Genomic DNA, 21,782 nt, shown 5'->3' with positions numbered 1-21,782 from the left:
GTCAAAGAATTAAAAAAATCAAATTTAGAAAAAATCTTGGAAAGTAAATTGAGATAATTTGTATTTCCTTAATTCAAATCATCCTCTCAAAATTAAAAAAACAAACAAACAACAAAAAAAACTTGAAACCAAATCCTTGCAACAGAAAAACATCAGGTAAAACAGTAAACTTGACCAGGTGTGATATGACCTTGGTGTCTTGAATATTAAAAAAACAAAAAGAGAGAGAGAGAGAACGTTTTGAAAAAAGTGCTATTTAAAAGTATATATTCTGACTTATGTGGCTTGAAAGACACATAATATTAAAAATCTTCAGTTTACTACCTTTCACTTAAATTCAAAGGCTAGTAGAAATATTAAATGGTCAAGAGTGATATAAGACAGCTACAAAAAAGCAGTAACCTGAAGAATATCTGATAGAGTATAAATGAGAAAAGGTAGAGTAAAAATGTATCTAAACTGCAGGAGCCAAAAAATATATAAAACTTTCAGTTATAAGGCTGTTAGATTTATGGATTAATTGGTTCATTTTGTTTCAATTATTTATTTGCTTTCTGTGTGAAACAATATTGTTCAATTAAAAAAAGTCAGTATTTCATTCTGTAAAAACAAAAAAGGATAGCTACAAATAAAATTTATAAAACAAATAATATCAACAAATGATTACAAGTTAGGGTAGAATGCTCAGCAACATTATCACATGTAGATTTTTAAAGAAAATTTTAATTAAAAAAAACAATTTAAGTACCATTAACTTGGTCATAGTGGGTCTCGGTCCTCCAATAAATGAAGGATCATTTTGCTCCTCTACACATGGGACCTCATTTAAGTTTGGATGCTGTTCATTTGAGGTGCTTAGGAATTCTGGTAAATGGAGAAAGTTGATCCCACAATGAGAAGCTGCTGTTTTCACTCCTGGCACTTCTTGAATCCTCTGGTACCAAGCGGAAAGCAGTGGAAATTCTACCAGCTTTTCAGAAAGTTTCTTGCAGATAATTAACTAGGCAGAAAAACAACAAAACAGAATATTATATATGTTTTTGTTTATGACAGCTGTATTGAAGTAACTATACATACCATAAAATTCTCACATTTTAGGTGTACGGTTCAAACAATGAGTTTTAGTAAATTTATACAGTTGTGCAATGATCATCATAATCCAGTACTAGCACACTTAAGTCACACCAAAAAGTCCCTTTGTGACCATTTGCAGTCAATCTCTGCTCCCCTTGTCAGTTGCAGGCAACCACTGATCTACTTTCCATGTATGTAATTTTGCCTTTTCTGGAATTTCATATATACGAAAACATAAAATGTGTCTACCTTTTTCCAGTTAGCATTATGTTTTTGAGATAAATTCACGTGGTTGCATTTGTCAGTAGTTTGTTTCTTTTTTATTATAATGCAGCACTTAAAGTGCTTTTCTATTTATTTAAATTAGAAAAATTTGAAACCATTACTTCTGATGTAAATTAATATATATTTTTTTGTTTTCTCTTGCTTTGATGTTTTCTCCCTAGCACCACCACCAAACTTCAATTTCTTTAAAAATTAGAATGTTCTTGTTTCTTTGTGAGACACTGAACATTGTTACCATAGAAACAGTTATAATGTCACAAACAGATTATGGCATATGATTGTGAACAGATAGATAAAAAGGTCAAGTTACATAAAATCTCTACAAATATACCCAGCAATAATCAATACCAAAGCAGGAGAAAGGAAGCACAGGAAAATAATGGAAACTTCACGTGTGTGTGTGTGTGTGTGTGTGTGTGTGTGTGTGTATATATATATATATATATATATGTATATATATATGTATATATATATATATGTATATATGTGTATATATATATATATACTTACTCTATTTTAACTAGACTTTACGGTTAAATAAGCACATGTAATTTATTTTAAAGGCAGGGTTTACATCTAACTCTCTTTGTACACTGCAAGCACTTAAAACACTGCCTTACAAAAAAATGCAAACTGCTCAGTGACTGAAATATATCCTCACTTATATGGTCAATCAATCTATGACAAAGGAGGCAAGGATATAAACGGGCTAAAGACAATTTCTTTAATAAGTGGTGTTGGCAATACTGGACAGATACATGCAAAAAATGAAATTAGATCACTTTCTTACACCATATAAAAATAAATTCAAAATGGGTTAAAGACCTAAATGTTAGACCTAAACCATAAACCTAGAAGAAAACATAGGCAGGAAACTGACATTGCTCTTGTCAATATCTTTTTGAATATATCTCCTCAAGCAAGGGAAACAAAAGAAAAAAACAAATAAATGGGACTACATCAAATTAAAAAGTTTTTGCAGGGAGAAGGAAACATCAACAAAATGAAAATACAACCTGCTGAGTAGGAGAAGATATTGATAAATGATATAGCTAATAAAGGGTTAATATGCAAACTATGTAAAGGACTCATACAACTTAACACTAAAAACCCCAATCCGGTTCAGAGCACCTGAATAGACGTTTCTCCCAAGAGTACATACAGATAGCCATAAGACATATGAAAAGATATTCAATATCACTAATCATCAAAGAAATGCAAATCAAAACCACAATAAGATTATCACCACATCTGTCAGCATGGCTATCATCAATAAATCAACAAGTAAAAAGTGCTGGAGAGGATGTGGAAAAAACGGAACTCTCATATACTGGTGGTGGGATTGTGAGTTAGTGAAACCTCTTTGGAAAACTGTATGGAGATTACTCATAAAATAAAAAACTACCTTATGATCCAGCAATTCCACTTCTGGGTATTTATCCAAAGAAAACAAAAACACTAACTCAAAAAGATATATGCGCTCCTATGTTCACTGCAGCATTACTAGTAATAGCCAAGATATGGAAGCAACCTCGGTGTCCACTGATAGATGAACAGATAAAGAATGTGACACACACACACACACACACACACACACACACACACACACACACGAATATTAAGCAGAAATAAAAAAGAATGAAATCTTGCCAGTGGTGGCAACATGGATAGACCTATAGGGTATTATGCTAAGTGTAATAAGTCAGACGGAGAAAGACAAAACCATATGATCTCACTTACAAGTGGAATGTAAAAAACAAACAAAAAACTAATAAACGAATAAACAAAACAAAACAGAAACAGACTCATAGATATAGAGAACAAGCTAATGGTCACCAATGGGGAGGTGGTGGGGAGATGGAATTAAAAAAGCTGAAATAAAATAGAAAATATGAGAGTATACAGCATGTAAAAGTGATTATTTTTAAGTATATTTACATGTATGATATAAAGATATATATTTGTATCTGTATACTCAATCACCTTGTAAAATGCATTAATATGGAAGCAAAGTTTGAAAAACAGTTTAAATGGTACTCTGGGAGTTAAAATGTTTATAATTCTCACCAAAATTCTTAATTGCCTGGAAATACACTATGTGTAGGGAAACTGAGTTTAAGCCACGATAAATTAATAAAATGAGAAGTGTTCTCATTTCCGCACCTTTTATTTTCAATTGTCTTTGGTAGTGATTTATTCTTATTTGTTAGATGTATATGGTATCTTTCCTTCTTTTTGAAAATAGTTGCGATTAAGTAACAAAAATTCATATTTTAAAGAAATGGAGGAGTTTTACTCTCCATGACAGGTCCTCCCACTTCATCAAACAAGCCAGGCTGCTCTACAATATCCCGAAAGCTAAGAGGTACTAAACCATACTTGTTACACTCAAGAAGATATATTTAAGGAAGGGCTAATGAAAAATGTGTGAGATGAAAACTGAATTTGTTCCTAAAAAATGATTTTTTAAAAAGTTACATAGGCTTAAAAGATCAAAACCATTATAAATAACAGAGTTATTTAAGAACAAGAAAATAAGGAATTTATTCTTAAAATAATGGTAAAAATTATACTACCAAGAGCATAAAGTGAAACTTTAGTGGCTTTGTAGTTAATTGTAGCAAGGGAAGAAAAATTTGTCTGAATAAAAAGAGAAGCAAGATGCTAGGTCTATCCAAAATATCTCCTCCTCTTTGAATTACTTTCCAATCACTTATATACAATTTTGTATTTACTTTATATCATTTGTTTTGCTATGTCTACTCTTTCAAAATATGTCATAACTAACAAATGTTTTGGCAAACAGTGTAATAAGCAGGGTAAAAAATTGTAAACAATCTATCTAAATGGAAATATAAATTCACTTCTGTTTTTCACTTACAGATTAGAACTGGTAGGTTAAAACTGAAAACTTTAGGACCTAATGCATAGGAGAAAATATGGAAAACATAAATTAACCACTAAATAAGCGGCATCCATGATTTTTGCAATATGCCAGCCAATAGCGAGATTTCCATTTCCTACCCAATTTTATGTCAATAAGGACACTTAAAGAAGTATTTAATATAGGTATTTCTGCTCAAAAATCAATTTCTATAATGATTTTACTTTAGCAGTAACTAGGTGTTATACGTTTAAAAATCTCAATTCCAAGCATTATAAGTTAAAATGTAGAAAATTAACCATTCAATTTGTAATTTGTTCAAATTACAAAAAAAAGGTGTTATAAAATGGCAAGTTCTGTGCATTCTAGGAGTAGAATAATATTTAAAACAGTTCTGTCAAAGTGTACCTAAAACTTTCCAGAAGGGAGGGTTTTGTCAGGCACCTTCCACAAAAAAGTTCTGGGCCAATCAGGGATGGCTACTGCCAACTCATATCCACTAAAGAGAAAGGGAAGCTTGGAGTAGACACAACACCTGCATCTTTGGCTTTATTCTATGTAGCAGAATTGGGTATTTTCGCTAACTCTTTTAATTTTGACCTTTGTATTCCAAATCTTGACTTAACAAAATTGACTGCTCTTTTATATTCTTGGCCTTATTCCTGTGACTAAATATCCTAGCTCAAGGTTCAGCACTATATTTCTGGTCCTAACCTGGTAACTTGACCTTGATTCCTGATCATGAACCTGATCCTGATTCTAGTCATTTGGATTGTTACTCCATTACTTCCACGTGTATTAACGCAACCATAAAAGCTCAGCATCATAGCCACTTTCTGCACTAAAATGACTTCTTCATAACCTAAGATGACTTAAAGGAGGAAAATAAGTGTAACAGAAATAACCTCAAGGTATTGGCCAAGGAAGATTAATTCCAAAAAGAAAAGGTAGAGATCCAGGAAAAATAGAAGCAAACAAAAGAAAATACTTTGAGAATTAGTTTACATATAAATGTCGAGGGAAGAATTTAATCATAGAATACATGTACTAGAAAAGGCTGAGTGTACAAGTTTTCCCTTATTTAAAATTGAGACAAAAACAAAGTTTCTCTTTGCAGTGTTAGGTAGATTTACTCAGTAGTAGTCAGTAGATGTCCTGACTGATTGGAGAGGAGGAAATAACCCTCCCAATTAGGAATATTTCAGCCTCAATTGATCCTAATCAGGTAAAAAGTATTTAAATTAAGCTAAAATCAAATGCCAAACAGCTAAAGACGGATGTCTGGGTAATGTTCTAAAAATATCTTTATGCAGGTGAATCCAATTTTTTTGTCTGTTTTGTTGAGTTTGAAAGCAAATACTCATCTTTATCACCTTGTTTTATTTTCTTTGTAGCAATCACCATTATTTAAATATTTACTAGTTTACTTGTTCATTTCCTTCTTTCCCTACTAGAACACTAATCCAAGAGGACAGGGATCTTATGTGTCTTGTTGACCACTGTACTTACAGTGCCTTAGCAGTGCCTGTCATATATGGTAGGCTTGCAATAAATTTCTCAAATGAATGAATAGATGTGCCATTTTGATTCAATTTTTATGAAATTAGAAACAAATATAGTTATCTAAAAAGACCAACATATTTCATAATATATACCAAATGACTATTCTAATGACTGAAGTTGGTAATAGAGGAGAGAAAGGCATAATTTATAAATCATTAGACAAGAAAAAAGAAATTGATGTTTTTTCCCCACCCAGCTCTATGGACAATTTGAATACATATGATATTTAAAATACTAATCAATATCTAAACAATTCCTGAATCTCTCTTCATATCCTTTAATTCTGAAATCATTTTGGTTTCCAATCTTGTTTTGTTCCCATATTGAAGAAGAGAAATGTTCTTTAAGAAAATGCCAATTGATTAATACCACCTCTTAGTGAAGCTCTGGCCTCCAAATATTATATATAGATTTTCATTAGAAGTCTTTTCTCCTCTGTCAATAGAGATACCTGAAGTGTTGATAATATATAATGAGAATGAAATCTGATATCTGATTCCTTAGTAGGGGAAAGGGTGAAATGCTTCAAAGCAGGAAAAATGCAGCTCTTGAAAACCAGTTGGAAAGCTGCAGAGAACTATAGCTTCCCATGTTAACTCAGATTATTATTTTCAGCTTGTCCTTTTTTCATCCATACTGGGGAGGGTGTTGAGGATGGGGGAATATATATATCTCCACCCCCCTACTAGGAAAGAAAAATTTCTATGTAATTTTATGCAGAACGGAGAAAAATATAGATGAGGATATAATATTTCTGATTTGATAACTAACACAATTAAATTAGTTTTTAAGTGACTAGTTATAAAATATAGCTGACAAAATCTTTTTAGTGCTTTAATAGTGGACCCTGTACTATTAGAAGGTAATCACAATAGAAATTTGAAATTATCACAACAATCGCTAACATTTTAGTAACTCAAAATTAAAGTCATAATAATTACTAACATTGAGAGTTTACTATTTGCCAAACACTGTTCACCATGATTTACACAAGTTATCATTTATTCCTGATACTGGTCCTGTTAGATAGGTACTATGGTTATCTCTATTTTACAGATAAGAAAATGGAGACAGATATTAAAAACTTGCCCAGGAGCATAATAACAGTACGAAGTGGAATTGGGATTCAAACCTAAGCAATTTCATACACAGAAACTTATAGGAATGTATCCACTCCACATGAACCTTACCAAAAAATGATGGATACAGGGCAAGAGCACGATATCTGCCAAAGTGAAGTAAAGGCCTTCTGCAAACACGTGCTCCAGAGGTGGGAGGTCAGAAGCCTTTGCTTTTCTGATGTGAGAAGGCTCCCTGTTGGTAGTAGCTGATTCGTCTCGTACTGTGAGTTTTGAGAATGCCACTTTCAGTTCCAGGCTCTTGGATGAAGACTCTAACCCGTCAGAGGTTTCCTGACAATGGACCTCGCTCATAGCTTTTTCCTTAGCAAGGGGAGGCCCAGCTCCGGCTGCCTCCTGTTGCTTCAGCTTCTGCCGGCGGAGTTTGTCATCATTATGCACTCTAACAGGCTCACTGAGCTTTTTCTCTAGCTGTCGTATTTCTGCAGGGATGGTTGGGTGCTGGTCAGAAGATTCTTTGAGAAAATTCTCAACAGCTAAAGGGATGGTGAGTTCACACAGCCTGGTCCACTGACTAACCTACAAAACAAAGTAAGAAATGAAAGGACTCTTTACTTTCAACATAGCTTCAAGAAAAATAACTTTCTACTGGGGAAATTAAGACTGGTTTTTAGAAAATTTAGGTCTTGAGCAGACATGTTACAGTGCTTCGCAAGTGATAGCATTAAACAATATCCTGTGTCTGGAATACATGCCATCCTCCTGTATCCTCTTACTGAATAAATCCTTACTTCCCAAAGCCTTTAAAGTACATACCCCTCCGAAAGAGCTGGGTTTCCGAAGCACTGCTACTTAAGCTCCTGTTCATAGGTAAAAGTTCCCTTTAAAATCCTCAATGTAATTAAAATACAAGATTTAAAAAAGTTGTTCTCTAAAAATGGTCTCCAAACCTCATAAATTAAATCTTTAAATTATTGTTCAATACTGCTCTGAAATATTGGCATATGTGATGGGCTACTTTATCTCATTGGTTACTATAGGTTATTTTCAGGAAATGAAATTTCAGTTTCTAACAGAAAGTTAAAATAAATGTTTAAGTGAATGTGCTATCACTATGTGGCTTTAAGTAACAGAAAAGAGATGTTACACTTACTTCAGCACAGGCTTTCAAGCAAGTCTTTTTAAAACCCAGAAGTTCCAAAATTTCCTTCTTTGAGGGGTCTGCTTCATACGATTTCTGGATTATGTGTCTCAGGACAACAGCAAGTCCTGCTCTACAGAAATTGTCTGGTTTTTCTCCTACTGCAGGTAAACAGCAATTCTGGACAATTGATGGAAGCTCTTGCCTTGAAATAACCTGTATTTCAACATCCGGGGACAGTACATTTTGAAGTAGTGGAATATCTGTACTTTCTCTGGTGAGGACTAAGCAAACTTTAAAGATTTTGCAGTCACAGTAGGATAACAAAAATAAGGTTACAGAGGTATGAAGTGGAAAGATGCATCCTTCTATTTGGTGAGAGAAGTCCAGATATAGACACTCTTCTGTAAGACTTTTCTTAATGCCTTTCATTTTCTTTTTTCATTGGATTACCTGAAGCATAAATGAAAGTGGTTATAGGTCTTAGAATAGTATAATTTAGAAGCTAAAATAAAACATGAATATTTTTAAAGCCTGTTCTAAAACAAATCAGCAAATATTTATGATAGATACAATTCTACAAGAATTTGTTCCTGAGCTGAATAAATGGCTTCCAAAGGAAAGATTTCCACTCTGTGTAATTAACTAGTTCGAGGGGTAATTTTACACTCAATTCCTTTTAAATGAGCAAACTCGGGTGCTTTGCAACAGAACCCTCCCGATCAAGTACTTTGAGGTCTTGCTACAGGTAAGAACAAGAAATGAATAGAATGAAAAGTAAGAAATGACCAAGAATACTGAGAGTTGTCTGGGGATAACAGCCCTGAGAAGCTTTGACAATGCTGGTCCTCCCACACTTTTTCTGTTTTATGATCCTATAATATAATAATCGGAGGGGGGGTATATTTACTGCTGCATGACAAATATATTCTCATAAAGTAAGTGGGTTTTGATATGTAATAAACTATTTCTTGAATGCTGAATCACAATAGAAAAATATTTGAATTTCCCTACAACTTACATATTGATAATTGAGATATCTCAAAATTAACATGTCCAAAATCAAGTTCTTTATCCTTCCCTGACCCCCAATACTACACCTCATGTATCTTTCCCATCTCAGTTAATAGACCACCATCCTTCTAGCTACCCAGGCCAAAAACCTGGGGAGTCACTGTTAATTACTCTTTGCTGTCACATCTCCATAACCAGTCCATTAAAAATTTATTTTGGCTCCACCTACAATATCGGTCTAGAACCTGATCATTTCAAACCATCCTCATTGCTTCCATTGTGATCAAAGGCATCATCACCCCTCTCCTTTTAAATTATAGCATTGCCTCCTAACTCTGCTTCCCATCCTACCTCCCCATCTAGTCTATTCTCAACATAACAGCCAAAATGATCCTGTCAAACATAAAGATTATATCACTACTCTGCTCAAATCTTCTGATGTCTTCACATCCTACTCAGAGAAAAGGCCAAGTGACTACAATGGCTTACAAATGTCTCTTTGACCTAATCCTCTCTTTTCCTCTGAGTTCATCTCATTGACTCTTCTCATCACTCACACTGCTCCAGCCAAAGTGGCTTGCTATTCCTCTAAGATACTAGGTACTTCCCCACCTCAGTGCCTTTGCACTTGACATTTCCAGTGTCTGGAACACTCCCTCATCTCCTTCAGGTATTTTCTCAAATATCAACTTCTTACTGAGATCGTCCCTGGCTACTATATTTAAATTACGAACACCAACCCCCACCTCCCTGAAAAAAACTTTCTATGCCTTTGTATGTTTTTCTTCATAGCACTTATCACTGTTATAACATACTATATATTTGTTTTTCCTGTCCAAACTAAAATATTCCATGAATAGACATTTTTTGTTCACTGCTCTGCCTAAAACGGAGGGTACTATATATATGAAATCAAGAAGTATTTATTGAATGAATGCATGGATAAATGCACACACTGATTATTTTAAAGATGCAAACATACATAGTTTTGTGGTCAAATTATTGATGGGTATTTTCCAGTCATAGTCCTTAAGGCTTTTGTTAATTATCACAACTTTTTTTATACATATTCTGGGTCTAAAATTCCCCATGTCCTAATCCATAAATCACAATTCCAAAACTGACACTAGATGGCACTCCTTAAAAGCATTTACCGTAGAAGCATGTAGTAACAGGATGGTATTATTAGAGGAAAAGTTGTTTTGAAAGCCTATAAAAAGTACACATGTAACTCTTTCTTTTAAGTGTGTTTGAAATATTAGTGCACCTTGAATTTTCGGAAAATTTCAACATACTAAATTTCTCTTAATATTTTAAATTCCTTAGATTTTTTTTTTTTTTTTAAATCAAAAACAAAATAGTCAAACACTCTTTAAGCTTTTTGGCACTCAACTTTTTCTTATTAAAGGGACAATAATAATCCATTATAACAAAGGGATATAATTAGTAAGCTACTGTCTTAGGAAACTTCTTGATAATGAAATAATCACTACTGTTTTATTTTATGTATCTTTTATTAAAACATAACAGATCTGCACCATGGTTTGTTACTTCTTTAAAAGATTATTTAGGAGAAAATTATTTTATATAATTTAAAAGCAACAACTTTTTAATCCATGAAACCATTTTCTCCCTAACCTTAATTACTTTTTTGTTTTTTCTGTTTTCTTTTTCTTTTTTTAACCTAGACCTAATTTTAAAGAAAAACATTAAAAGGTGTTTATAAAGCCTGCAAGCAAAATAAACCAACATTTCCTAGGAAATTGACAGTCTCTTTAAGGAATGTGCTCCTGTAAATCAATTGCTTATTAATTTACCAGTCCTCTTAACTACCTCTTCTGACAGTGAGATATTATAAAGATCCCTAAGTGCTTCAACCAGATTTGAAAGAAAAAATGACCGATTTCATTTGCCCAGCAATCTAAGAAACAGTAATTATGAGACTAGTCATAACACTTAAAAACAAAAAACAAACAAAACAAAAACCCTGAAAACAATTTCATGCTATATTATTGCTTTTGATTTAGGATATGTGGAATTTTTTTTTTTTTTAAATTAGGGTACATGTATATTCACCACTTTCAAAGGCACATAAGAACCTTGAGAATAGGCTTTTACATATTCTATAAACTATTCTCTCTGTGAGCACTTAATAAATGCTAAATGTCAGTGAGATAGAGTAGCAATAATCTGCCCATGGAGATATCTAAAAATTAATGAGATGCCTGAGAGAAAATGCAAAGTACTGTTGGTTCTTAACAGAATTTATTTTTTCCAATATAGATGTTGATTTTGTTTTTCCTGGGAGATTAAAAATGTTACTTAATGATCTTGGAGTTAAAAAAAAAATTATTCCCCTTGGGCAGTTTTTCCCTATTAAGTACTAACGTAATTTCCAAAATAAATATTAAGTATTTGCAAACTTGTACAAATTTGATATGTTTTTGGCTTGTACCATGTCTTTAATTTCTCAAGAGTAGAGCACAGTTTTTGCTTAAAGTTTGCAAACACCATAGGCAAAAGAAACCCATTTTTCTTCTCCGTTTCTACCTAGAGAATTCCTTAGTTCACTAATTTTATGTCATGAGCTTTAAAAAGATAGGTCCTGTAAATCATCTTCTGCCCTCTCCAGGGATTCTGGGGCACAGCCTTCATTACTCCATGTTGTATTGCTGCCAAGCACAGAAGTAGTGTCATTTGCTCTTTCTCAGCTTTGGCAGGTGCCACCTTGCAACTATTCCTGAAATGAAGTGAGAAAGCAGCAGATAAAACCACAAACTTCAGGAGCTGAACAGAGCTAACAGAGTATACATCTCTTTCCTGGACATGCCAGTTTACGTGAGAATGTTGTAGAGAGAATAAATAGGTAAAAAGAAAATATTTAAATCTTGGTTTCATTACTTGGGAATCTTCAAAGATATTTTAAATTGAAATTATCAGAGGTTTAGTATTTTAGGCATTTAGACTTTTTTGTATTCTCATTCTAATTAATATATCTAGGTGTTGATACATTGAAATATATCACATATGAAAAAGGAAGAGAATTTCATAGGCATTTTCTTATCTAAAACCACTTTACTACTTCACTCCATGTTCATGTGTATGTGAGAGACAAAGAAAAAAATACAATAAACATATTGAAAATAAGCATACTTCTCCAGAAGCTGACAAAAAATTTTTTGAAAGTTTTATGCTGAAAATTCAAGTCTGGGTCTATGGCAACTAAGTTTACATAATAAATAGGTAAGGCACATAGTATATAATAAAGAACAAAAAGTGCATTACTGCAACAAAATATTGACTAGTTGATTTGCTTTTTTCAAATAAATTATCACGGCCTGGAATTAACAGTTTAATAAATGTTAAATAAATAAACAAAAAATACAATCCTAAATAACATTATGTACACTTTATTGTCTACCTACTATGTGCTAAGCACAGAGAATTTTAGACAATGCTTCTACTCCTCACAATCTTAAAAGTACAATGTACTTCCATTACATGGATGAGAACAGTATATCAATTCAAAATTATTAATTGAATCTATAAAGGGATCTTATTTGAAAACATTCAGGAAATGGTATTTTTCTAATATACATAGCATTATTTTATAAACTTAGAATTTCATAAATTGAAGCATATTGCAATTTTATTGCAGTAATAATTTCAGTTTCCTATAAGCAAAGGTGCATTTTTAACTCCCTATTTGTTTAATCTGTACGCAGAACATATCATACAAAAAAACTCAGAGGAAGGAGGAGTAAAAATTGGTGGAATATCAATAACTTAAGATATGAAGATGATACCAACTTACTGCAGAAAGAAGCCATGCTTTGAAACAATTTCTGATGAACATAAAAGTGCCAAAGCAGGACTGCATTTGAACATCAAGAAGAGAAAAATCATGACTACAGATGAAATATACAACTTTAACAAGCGCGATGCAGACTCAAATTTTTAAAGATTTTGCTTACCTTGGTTCAGTCATCAATTCAACTAAAGACTGCAGCCAAGAAGTCAAGAGGAGGACGGATCTGATCAAGATGGCACAGTAGGTAAATGCTATGCTTACCTCCTCTTAAAAATACATTAAAATTACAACTAAGCTACAGAACAACCATCATTGGGAATCCCCCAAAGTTTAGCTGAACACAAGTTATAGCTAAGGACATACAGAAGAAGCCACCCCAAGACTGGTAGGAAGGGCAGAGACATGAAGTGGGTTGGTCCCACATCCACATATGCCAATTAAAAATCGGGAAGGATATCTCAGCTGTGGAGGTACCCCCAGGAGGAGTGAGCGGTCCCAGCTCCAAACCATGTTCCCCAGCTCAAGATGTCAGTGCCAGGGAGAGAAATCCCTATAACTTCTGGCTGGGAAAACCAGTGAAGATTGCGGCTGAGTGAGACGGAGGGCAGCTGCAGTTCTAGGAGCTCCTCTTAAAAGCCCATGCATGGCCTTACTCATTGACAGACAGACTCACTCGCTCTGAGCTCCAGCACTGGAGCAGCAGTTCAAAAGGCTGCTGAAACATACTGGGGAGAACTGAATTGTCTACCTTCAGGGCGCGGACTGGAGGGGCAGCTTTCTCCTGGACAGAGGAATTGGCAGAGCCATTGTTGCTTTGTTGAGTCCTCCCCAGCACGCAGGTGAGTGCCATGTCTGAGTCTCTTATCAACCTGGCTATAACCTTTCGTATGCCCCACACTGGTGATTCCAAGACCAGGCCTCACCCAACTTTCAGGACCACCCAAGCTACTTCCAGTTGCTTTTCCATATAAACAGCTAGACTTGGCTCATGCTGCAGACATTTGTAAAATCTCTCAAATGTTCACAAAACCCAAACAAGCAGTCTCTGGCTTCAGAGTGTTCTCTTCCTTTGGCTGAGTAGCTCTAAGCCCAACACCAGCAACAGCCAGCCGTGGTTCGTGGTTTGGCTTCTCAAGGCACCTCCAATTTAATTGTGGGTAGTGACTACCTGTGGATTGCTTCGTGGCTCATGCCAAATGGCCCTGGACAAGACACAGGCTGCAACTGAAATTGGCCTGTAGTGGGTTCCTCACAGGAGGCGCCAGGGCTGGCACACCCAGTGGCCAGCTTCAGACCCAGCCAGAGCATCATCTGGTCCCCTCTGGGGAAGACATACCCAAAGGGCACACTGTGATGCACCAGAGCCCTGCTAAAGCAAATATTATTCTGTAGGCTCAGGCCCTGCACAACAGCTCATCCACTGTAGTCAGCGCCAGTCCTATCGACCAATCAGCCCAAGGATCAATTCCTCCCACTGATATGCAAACAGCAACCAAGGCTCAACTATAACAAGAGGGCACACACAACCCACACACAGGACACAACTGGAGCACCCGGCTCTTGTGACCAGGAAGATTGCACCACTGAGACCCAGAAAAAACTTACTATATATAAGGCCTCTCCACTAATACTGGGAGACATAGCAGCCCTACCTACTACATAGAAACAAACACAGGGAGGAAGCCAAAATGGAGAGACAAAGAAATATGTCCCAAATGAAAGAAGAGAACAAAGCTCCAGAAAAATAATTAAACAAAATGAAGGCAAGCAATCTACCAGATGAAGAGTTCAAAACACTGGTTATAAGGATGCTCAGTGAACTCATGGAGAAGTTAAACAAAGACATAGGAAACATAAAAATGGAGAAGGAAAACATAAAAAGAACCAGTCAGAAATAAAGAGTATAATTGAAATGAAGAATACAATAGAGGGAATCAACAGTACATTAGATGAAGAAGAGGATCAAAAGAGTGATTTAGAAGATAAGGTAGCAGAAAACATCCAAACAGAACAGCAAAAAGAATAAAAAAAAAACAAGAAAAAAAAACAATAGTTTAAGAGGCCTCTGGGAGAACATCAAGTATACCAACATTCGCATCATAGGGGTACCAGAAGGAGAAGAGAGAGAGACCAAGGACTTGAAAACCTATTTGAAGAAATAATGACTGAAAATGTCCCTAATCTGATGAAGGAAATAGATATACAAGCCTAGGAAGTGCAGAGTCCCAAACAAGATGAACCCAAAGAGTCCCACACCAAGACACATCATAATTAAAATGCCAAAGGTTAAACACCAAGAGAGAATCTTGAAAGTAGCAAGAGAAAAGTTATCTACAAGGGAGTTCCCATAAGACTATCAGATGGTTTCTTAACAGAAACTTTGAAGGCCAGAAGGGATTGGCAGGAAATAGTCAAACAGATGAAAAGCAAGGACCTACAACCAAGATTACTCTACTCAGCAAAGCTATCATTTAGAATCAAAGGATAAAGAGCTTCCCAGACAAGAAAAAGCTAAAGGAGTTTATCACCACCAAATTTGTATTACAAGGACTCTTAGAGGAACTTCTTTAAGATAAAAAAAACAAAAATAAAAAAGATAAAAAAGATAAATACTACAATGGCAATAACTACATATCTATCAACAATTACTTTCAATGTAAATGAATTAAATGATCCAATCAAAAGATAGTGTGGCTGAATGGATAAGAAAACAAGACCCTACATATGCTGCCTACAAGAGAATCACTTCAGATAGAAAGATACACAAGGATTGAAAGTTAAGGGGTGGGAAAAAGATATTTCATGAAAATGGAAATAAAACAAAAAGAAAAAGAAGCAGAAGAAGCTGGGATGGCAATGCTTACACCTGACAAAATAGACTTTAAAACAAAGGCTATAACAAGAGACAAAGAAGGACTCAGTAATACCATTTCAGGGTATCTGTCTGAAGAAACCCAAAATGCTACCTCAAGGGGACAAGTGCATCCATATGTCCATTGCAGCATTGTTTACAATGGCCAAGATGTGGAGACCTCTTGGATGTCCATCAATGGATGAATGGATAAAGAAGAGGTGGTGCATATATACATTGGAATATTGCTCAGCCAGGGAAGGGAATGGATTCTTGTCATCTGCAGCAGCATAGATAGACCTGAATATCAGACAGAGAAAAACAGATGCAATGTGATTTCTTGTGTAGAATTATACATGTTGTACCTAAAGAACAAATTAAAGAGAAACAAACTCATAGATGCAGAGAACATTTTAATGACTGCCAGATGGGAGGGGGGTTGAGGGTAGGTGAAAAAGGGGAAGGGATTAAAAGGTAGAAATTTGTTGTTATACAGTAGTCACATGGATGCAGGGCATAGCATAAGAATATAGTCAATAATATTCTAATAACTATGTATGGTGTCCTATGGGTACAAGATTTTTGGAGGTGATAGATGGAAAGGGATGGAGAAAGGTGAAAAAAGAGGGAAGGCATTAAGAAGCACAAATTGGTAGTTACAAAACAGTCACGGGAATGTACAGCACAGGGAATACAGTCAATAATATGGTAATAACTATGTATAGTGCCAGGTGAGTACTAGACTAGTCAGGGGGATCACTTCGTAAATTATGCAAATATCTAACCATTATGCTGTCCTCCTGAAATTAATATGAAATAATATTTAACATCAACTATAAATGAAAAATTTAAAAAGGGGAGTGGGGAAAGGTGAAGGGAAATAAGAGGTTCGAATTTCCAGGTATAAAACAAATAAGTCATGGGGATGTAATGTACAGCATAGGGAATATAGTCAATAATATTTTGATAGTGTGATACAATGTCATATGGCTGCTGGATTTGGTGGTCAGTTCTTTAGGTATATAAATGTCGAATAACTATTGTGTATCCTTAAAACTAAGATAATATTGTAGGTTAGCTATATTTTAATACAAATCTTAAAAAAAAAGTCAAGAGAAGGCTGAGACTTGGAAAGACAGCAATGGAAGAATTAGAAAAGATCACAAAGAGCAAAGATGAGTCGAGACCAAGACTAAGTAAAATCACCCATATTCTGTAATTCTCAATTACAATGTACAGATGTGAAAGTTGGACAGTAAAGAAGGCGGATGGGGGCGGCGGTAGGATTCATCGGAAATGTGGTGTTGGAGGAGAGCTCCACAGATACCCAGGACTGTCAGGAAGATGAACAGGTGGGTCCTAGAGCAAATGAAGCTTGAAACATCTCTGGAGGTAAAAATGGTAAAACTGAAGCTGCCCTGCATTAGACACAGAGTTCTTTGGAAAAGACAATAACGCTCGGGAAAATAGAAGGCAGCAGGAAAAGAGGAATACCAAATATAATAGGGATTGACTCTATAAAAGAAGCCATAAGCCAGAGTCTCCAGGAGCTGAGAGGGGCTGTTGGACAGGACATTGTGGACATCACTCATTCATAGGGTCACCAGGAGTCAGAGCTGACTCAATGGCATGTAACACAATTTCACCAAAGTGAAAATCATCAGAAATTATGGTCTTCTAAGCAATCGTGCTGGTCCTAGTAATCCTTGATAAAAACCTCTGTTCTAAAGGCAGGGTTATTTGACCATCTCAGCACTGGATGAAGTGCTTTGAGAGTTCCTTCCTGTTTTCCATTATTGGATTCTCCTCGGACCTCTTACTGACCCTTGGCTCACTGCTTTACCCTATTCTCCATCTACATTCACTCCTTTGAGCACTGGCTTTCAAACTTTTGATCATGCCACACAATAAAAAATGTTTTATAATGCAACTCATTATATATACATTGAATAAAACAAAAATGAAAGAATTATAAAAAAAATCTACTGCATGGGATATATCCAATATTGTTCACTTGTTGCTTCTTCTTTCTTTTTGTTTTTAATACTGGTTAATACTAAGTTGATTTCATGACCCAACAACTCAACAATATAATAGCTCTGTTCTAAGTGATCTCTAATGCCATAGGTTTAAATATCATCTATGATTCTTACATTAATATCTTCCACTTCCTTTCCCCAGAACTTCTGAATTCTGTATCGTACTTGACATCTCAATGTGGACATTTTTCTAAACCCGTTCCTCTTCCCTTTATAGTCCCCTTTTTGGCAAAATGGCAACACCACACATTCAGATGCTCAGGCCTGTAACTCCGAAGTCTTTTCCTCTCTCTCATAACCTATTTCTAACTTTGAAATATATGCTAAACCCAACATCTTAGCATCTCTATGACTATCACCTTCACCTTAACGTAAGTCATCATCAGCTCTTACAAAGACCACTGCAAAAGCCTATTAACTATTTTCCTCCACTCTCCACACAACAGTCAATGCTTCAACAACAGTCAGGGTGATCCTTTAAAAACACATAAATCAGATCATACCCCCTGCTCACAACCATCCAATGGCTCCCCAGCACACATACCGTAGGAGAAAATCAAAATTTCCTATTATGGCCTAGACGTAATGACCCCAGCTGTCTTATCTTCTGACCTCATCTCCTACCCCTCCTGCCTCTTGCTCACTCCTCTCCAGACAGTTCTTTTGCTGTTCTTGGAAGATGCCAGGGATGCTTCCACTTGAGAATTTTTGTACTTGCTGTCCCCTCTGCATAGAAAGTTCTTCTTCAAGATATTCACATGGTTTGCTCCTTCACTTCATTGAGGTCTCTGAATATTAACTCAGAGCGGCCTCTCCTGACAACCTGAATTGAAAAAGCACTCCCATCACTCACTAGCCCCTTATCCTGCTTCTTCTACTTTTTGGCACTTATTACCTGACATTACATCCCCAATGAATAAATGACTGAATGTACATAAATGAATATCAGTAATCACTGTAATGAGAGTACCATTGAGAACTGTAGTCTTGGTACAACATGAACCCCAATCTTCTTGAAACCATTCTTTCTCTTCCAGATAAATAAATCTATTTTAAGAGCCATCTATGTATAAATTAAAATGAAGGAACAAGATCATTTCTGTGAGCTGAACTAGAAAAATAAAAAGAATCCCATCGAAACAGGTAAGTAAAGCAAGCATAGATGTTTTTATGTATATTGACATTCACGCAAGAGAACTAAGAATCTAACTAGATTCTGTATACTTACTTAGCAAGTAGAATATTAATATGCCAAGAATTATAAAGTAGTGAATAAGAGCCTAGATTCTGGAGCTAACTAACCACGTTCAAATCCTGGTCCTGAGATTTAGTAGCAATATAAAATTCTGTGCCTTAGTTTCCCATTTATAAAATGGGGACAATAGTAACAGTATTTACCATGTAGTGTGCTGTAAGAACAGAACAATGCCTATTACATTCATAAGCCCTTAAATATTTGCTATTATTATTATTATTCATTTATAACGTATCCCCAAATTCCTTATCCATTGGCACTCTTAAAATGCACAAATTTTGATCGGCAAGCCCCAAATTATGCTTTATATTGCCAAACTTCTTTTCTGGAAAGGTAACGAGTTCATGTTGAATTGAAAAGATATTCCCCTCAAACACTGAAAAAAAATCTGTTACTGAGGCTGAAATCCAGGGAGACACAAAATGGTAGAAATAAATGTGAAACCCTAAGTTCACATGCATATCAACTGCTTATATTGTACAAAATAAATAGCTGAACAGTTTACAGGTAGGGAAAAATTATAAACTCTTATTTTTCTTAGAGATTAGAACTTAAATTTAAACCCATTTTAGTTCCCTACTATATCAAATGCTCAACATTGTGGATAGCTTGCGTTTTATGCATTTCACAAAATAACACTATTTGGTTGCAAAGCTCACTCTTATTTTCTTACAATAAAGATCAAAAAAAGAAAAAAAGAAAACAGACACACAAAAAAAACCCTGCCCCTACAGAGTTAGACAGCGGCTAACTAATACTGACAGTTAACAAAGCAAAGAGAAAAATAACTGAGCTATTTCTGTGCTCAGTACATTACTATAATTAAAATTAGCTGTTTTCTTATCTGGGCAAGTAGTGGAAAAAATGCTTAAAAATAAAAAGCTTACTGTAACCTTAGCCATAAGAGAAGTGTCTCATCTTCTCTCTGGAGAATCAGGGATTCATCTGTTGCCCTAGAATCATAATGCTTGTAGCTAAGCCTGACCTCATAATTAATAGGGATTCACAAAATGAAGTGCTAACATGTTAGAAACATCAGCAAGCCTGAAATAAAATTACTGAATCCCCACAGCAAGCAATACCTGTGCTTGTTATGATGTTAAGTGGTTTAAATCATTTCATTCCACCTACTAATTATAACAAAATTCAGTAGGCTACTTTGAATACTTAAGATAAAAACATACACTAAAGAACTGTGTATAACACAGATATTTTAGTTGACTGGCCTCAGAGATTAAGTTTCAAGGTCTGCTAAATTGTTGCTGTTTGAAAGGCCAAGCAGATACTCAGTATTCATTATTTCAAATCACAGGTGATACAAAAGCTACAAAGTAAACACAGGTTTAAAAAAAAAAAAAAAAACTTGATAGGCCCACTACAGAAGCTTGAGCTTTGTTTAAAGGAGGGAAACAAGTAGTAAAAGTGTAAAAATAATAACAAAAGAATTGCTAAAAAGGTTCTCAAATCTCACTGATTTTTTCACAAACTTATTTTTTTAAGTGAGACCTATTAAAATGATGCCTTCAGGTATAACTCGAACACAATTTCCAATGGTGAGTATGCTTAAGGCAATCCTCAGTAGTGTATATTCCCCACCAAGAAGTAAAAAAAAAAAAAAAAAAAAACTCGCATAGTTTAATGTTTTGATTTATTAAATGACAGAAAATCACTCCGTTGTATTTATAACAATTTATTTTTACAATATTTTAATGATCATGTTTACATGTTTAAAATGGTCACATCACTAGTTCTTGCCAGCTTTCGCCTTTTCTCCTTTAAATACGTTCTATAGATAAGCTCACAAAAGTAGTATTCTACCTTCTTTATCAATAATTTAGCACAAGATATATCATTGTTAACTGCTGGCATTTCCTTGACATTTAAGAACAGGGAATGGGATCTTGTTGGCACTGAGAGATCCTGGCATTAAGAATAAAAGAGAAAAAAAAAATGTCATCTAGTCCCACAACCAGGTATAGGGCTGGGATGGAAAGTACGTGTATTAGTAAACGTTTCTGAAGCCAAAGCGATTCTGATGCAAGTTAAACTCAAACTTTCTACCGAAGTTGAACACCGAAGTGAAACACTCACTGATGGTGCGACAGAAGCAAAGAGCCCAAACTGAAGCAAGTCCCTTGGAGCAACTGTTAAAACTGGACGCACATACAACTGCTTTCTCCAATCGGAAAGGGCTGAAATGGAAAACTAAGTGCCAAAAAAGAAAAAAAGAAAAAAAACAGTTACAGCGTGATCCAAGAGGTGTTAGCAGCCAACGGCAAACGCTCCCCCACGGACTCGTACAACTAGAAGCTGCTCCACTGCCCGCATCAGCAGAGGACGCCACCGGGGATGGGCCCTGGGAAACTAAGGGGGCCCCGGGCCCTCTACCTGCACCCTCCGCAGCTGTGGCCAAAGAGGTGCCGGCGAGAGACCAGGACCCTAATTCCACGCCTGTGCCCTACCCCTGCATCGTCAGTCCTGTCTCCCCTGGATGCAAAGAGTAGCCGTGGGGATTGCGGGGACTGTGGAGCCGGCGGCCCGAGCGCCCTCTTTACCTGGTCGCAGACACGCGGCCAAGCAGGGAGGGTGAGGGTGCGTGTGCGCTTCGGCGACACGGGCCGCCCGCGCCTTCCCGTCCCGCTAGAGCCCGGATTCCGAGGCCGCTTCTGGGGTCTTCGCCAGCGGACCACTGGCTGCCAGACTGGGAGAGAAACAAGAGACACCTCGTCCGAGAAAGAGCCGCGCCGGCCGTCATTCATAATCCGGCGGACCGGAAGGGGAGCGGT

The 21,782-nt window shown here is 35.8% G+C and overlaps 1 protein-coding gene across 2 annotated transcripts in view; it reads right to left on the bottom strand.

Moving 5' to 3' along the window:
- The window catches only part of GSTCD (glutathione S-transferase C-terminal domain containing), a 113,328-nt gene extending 91,558 nt beyond the window's left edge, over positions 1-21,770 (bottom strand). Inside the window, exons 1-5 of one of the 2 annotated variants that reach the window (XM_081053664.1) lie at positions 21,552-21,758; positions 21,088-21,201; positions 8,039-8,479; positions 6,997-7,464; positions 749-1,000 (exon numbers count right to left, since the gene is read on the bottom strand). In XM_081053664.1, coding sequence (XP_080909790.1) covers positions 749-1,000; positions 6,997-7,464; positions 8,039-8,458 — 1,140 coding nt within the window. In that variant the 5' untranslated portion in view covers positions 8,459-8,479; positions 21,088-21,201; positions 21,552-21,758. Of the gene's footprint in view, positions 1-748; positions 1,001-6,996; positions 7,465-8,038; positions 8,480-21,087; positions 21,202-21,551 lie in introns of both variants that reach the window. The other variant, XM_081053663.1, reaches the window with a different exon arrangement.
- Between the last annotated feature and the right edge of the window lie 12 nt (positions 21,771-21,782).

Source organism: Rhinolophus hipposideros, assembly GCF_964194185.1.
Source record: "Rhinolophus hipposideros genome assembly, chromosome: 1".
NCBI lineage: Eukaryota > Metazoa > Chordata > Mammalia > Chiroptera > Rhinolophidae > Rhinolophus > Rhinolophus hipposideros.
This window is presented reverse-complemented; position numbering and strand designations above follow the sequence as displayed.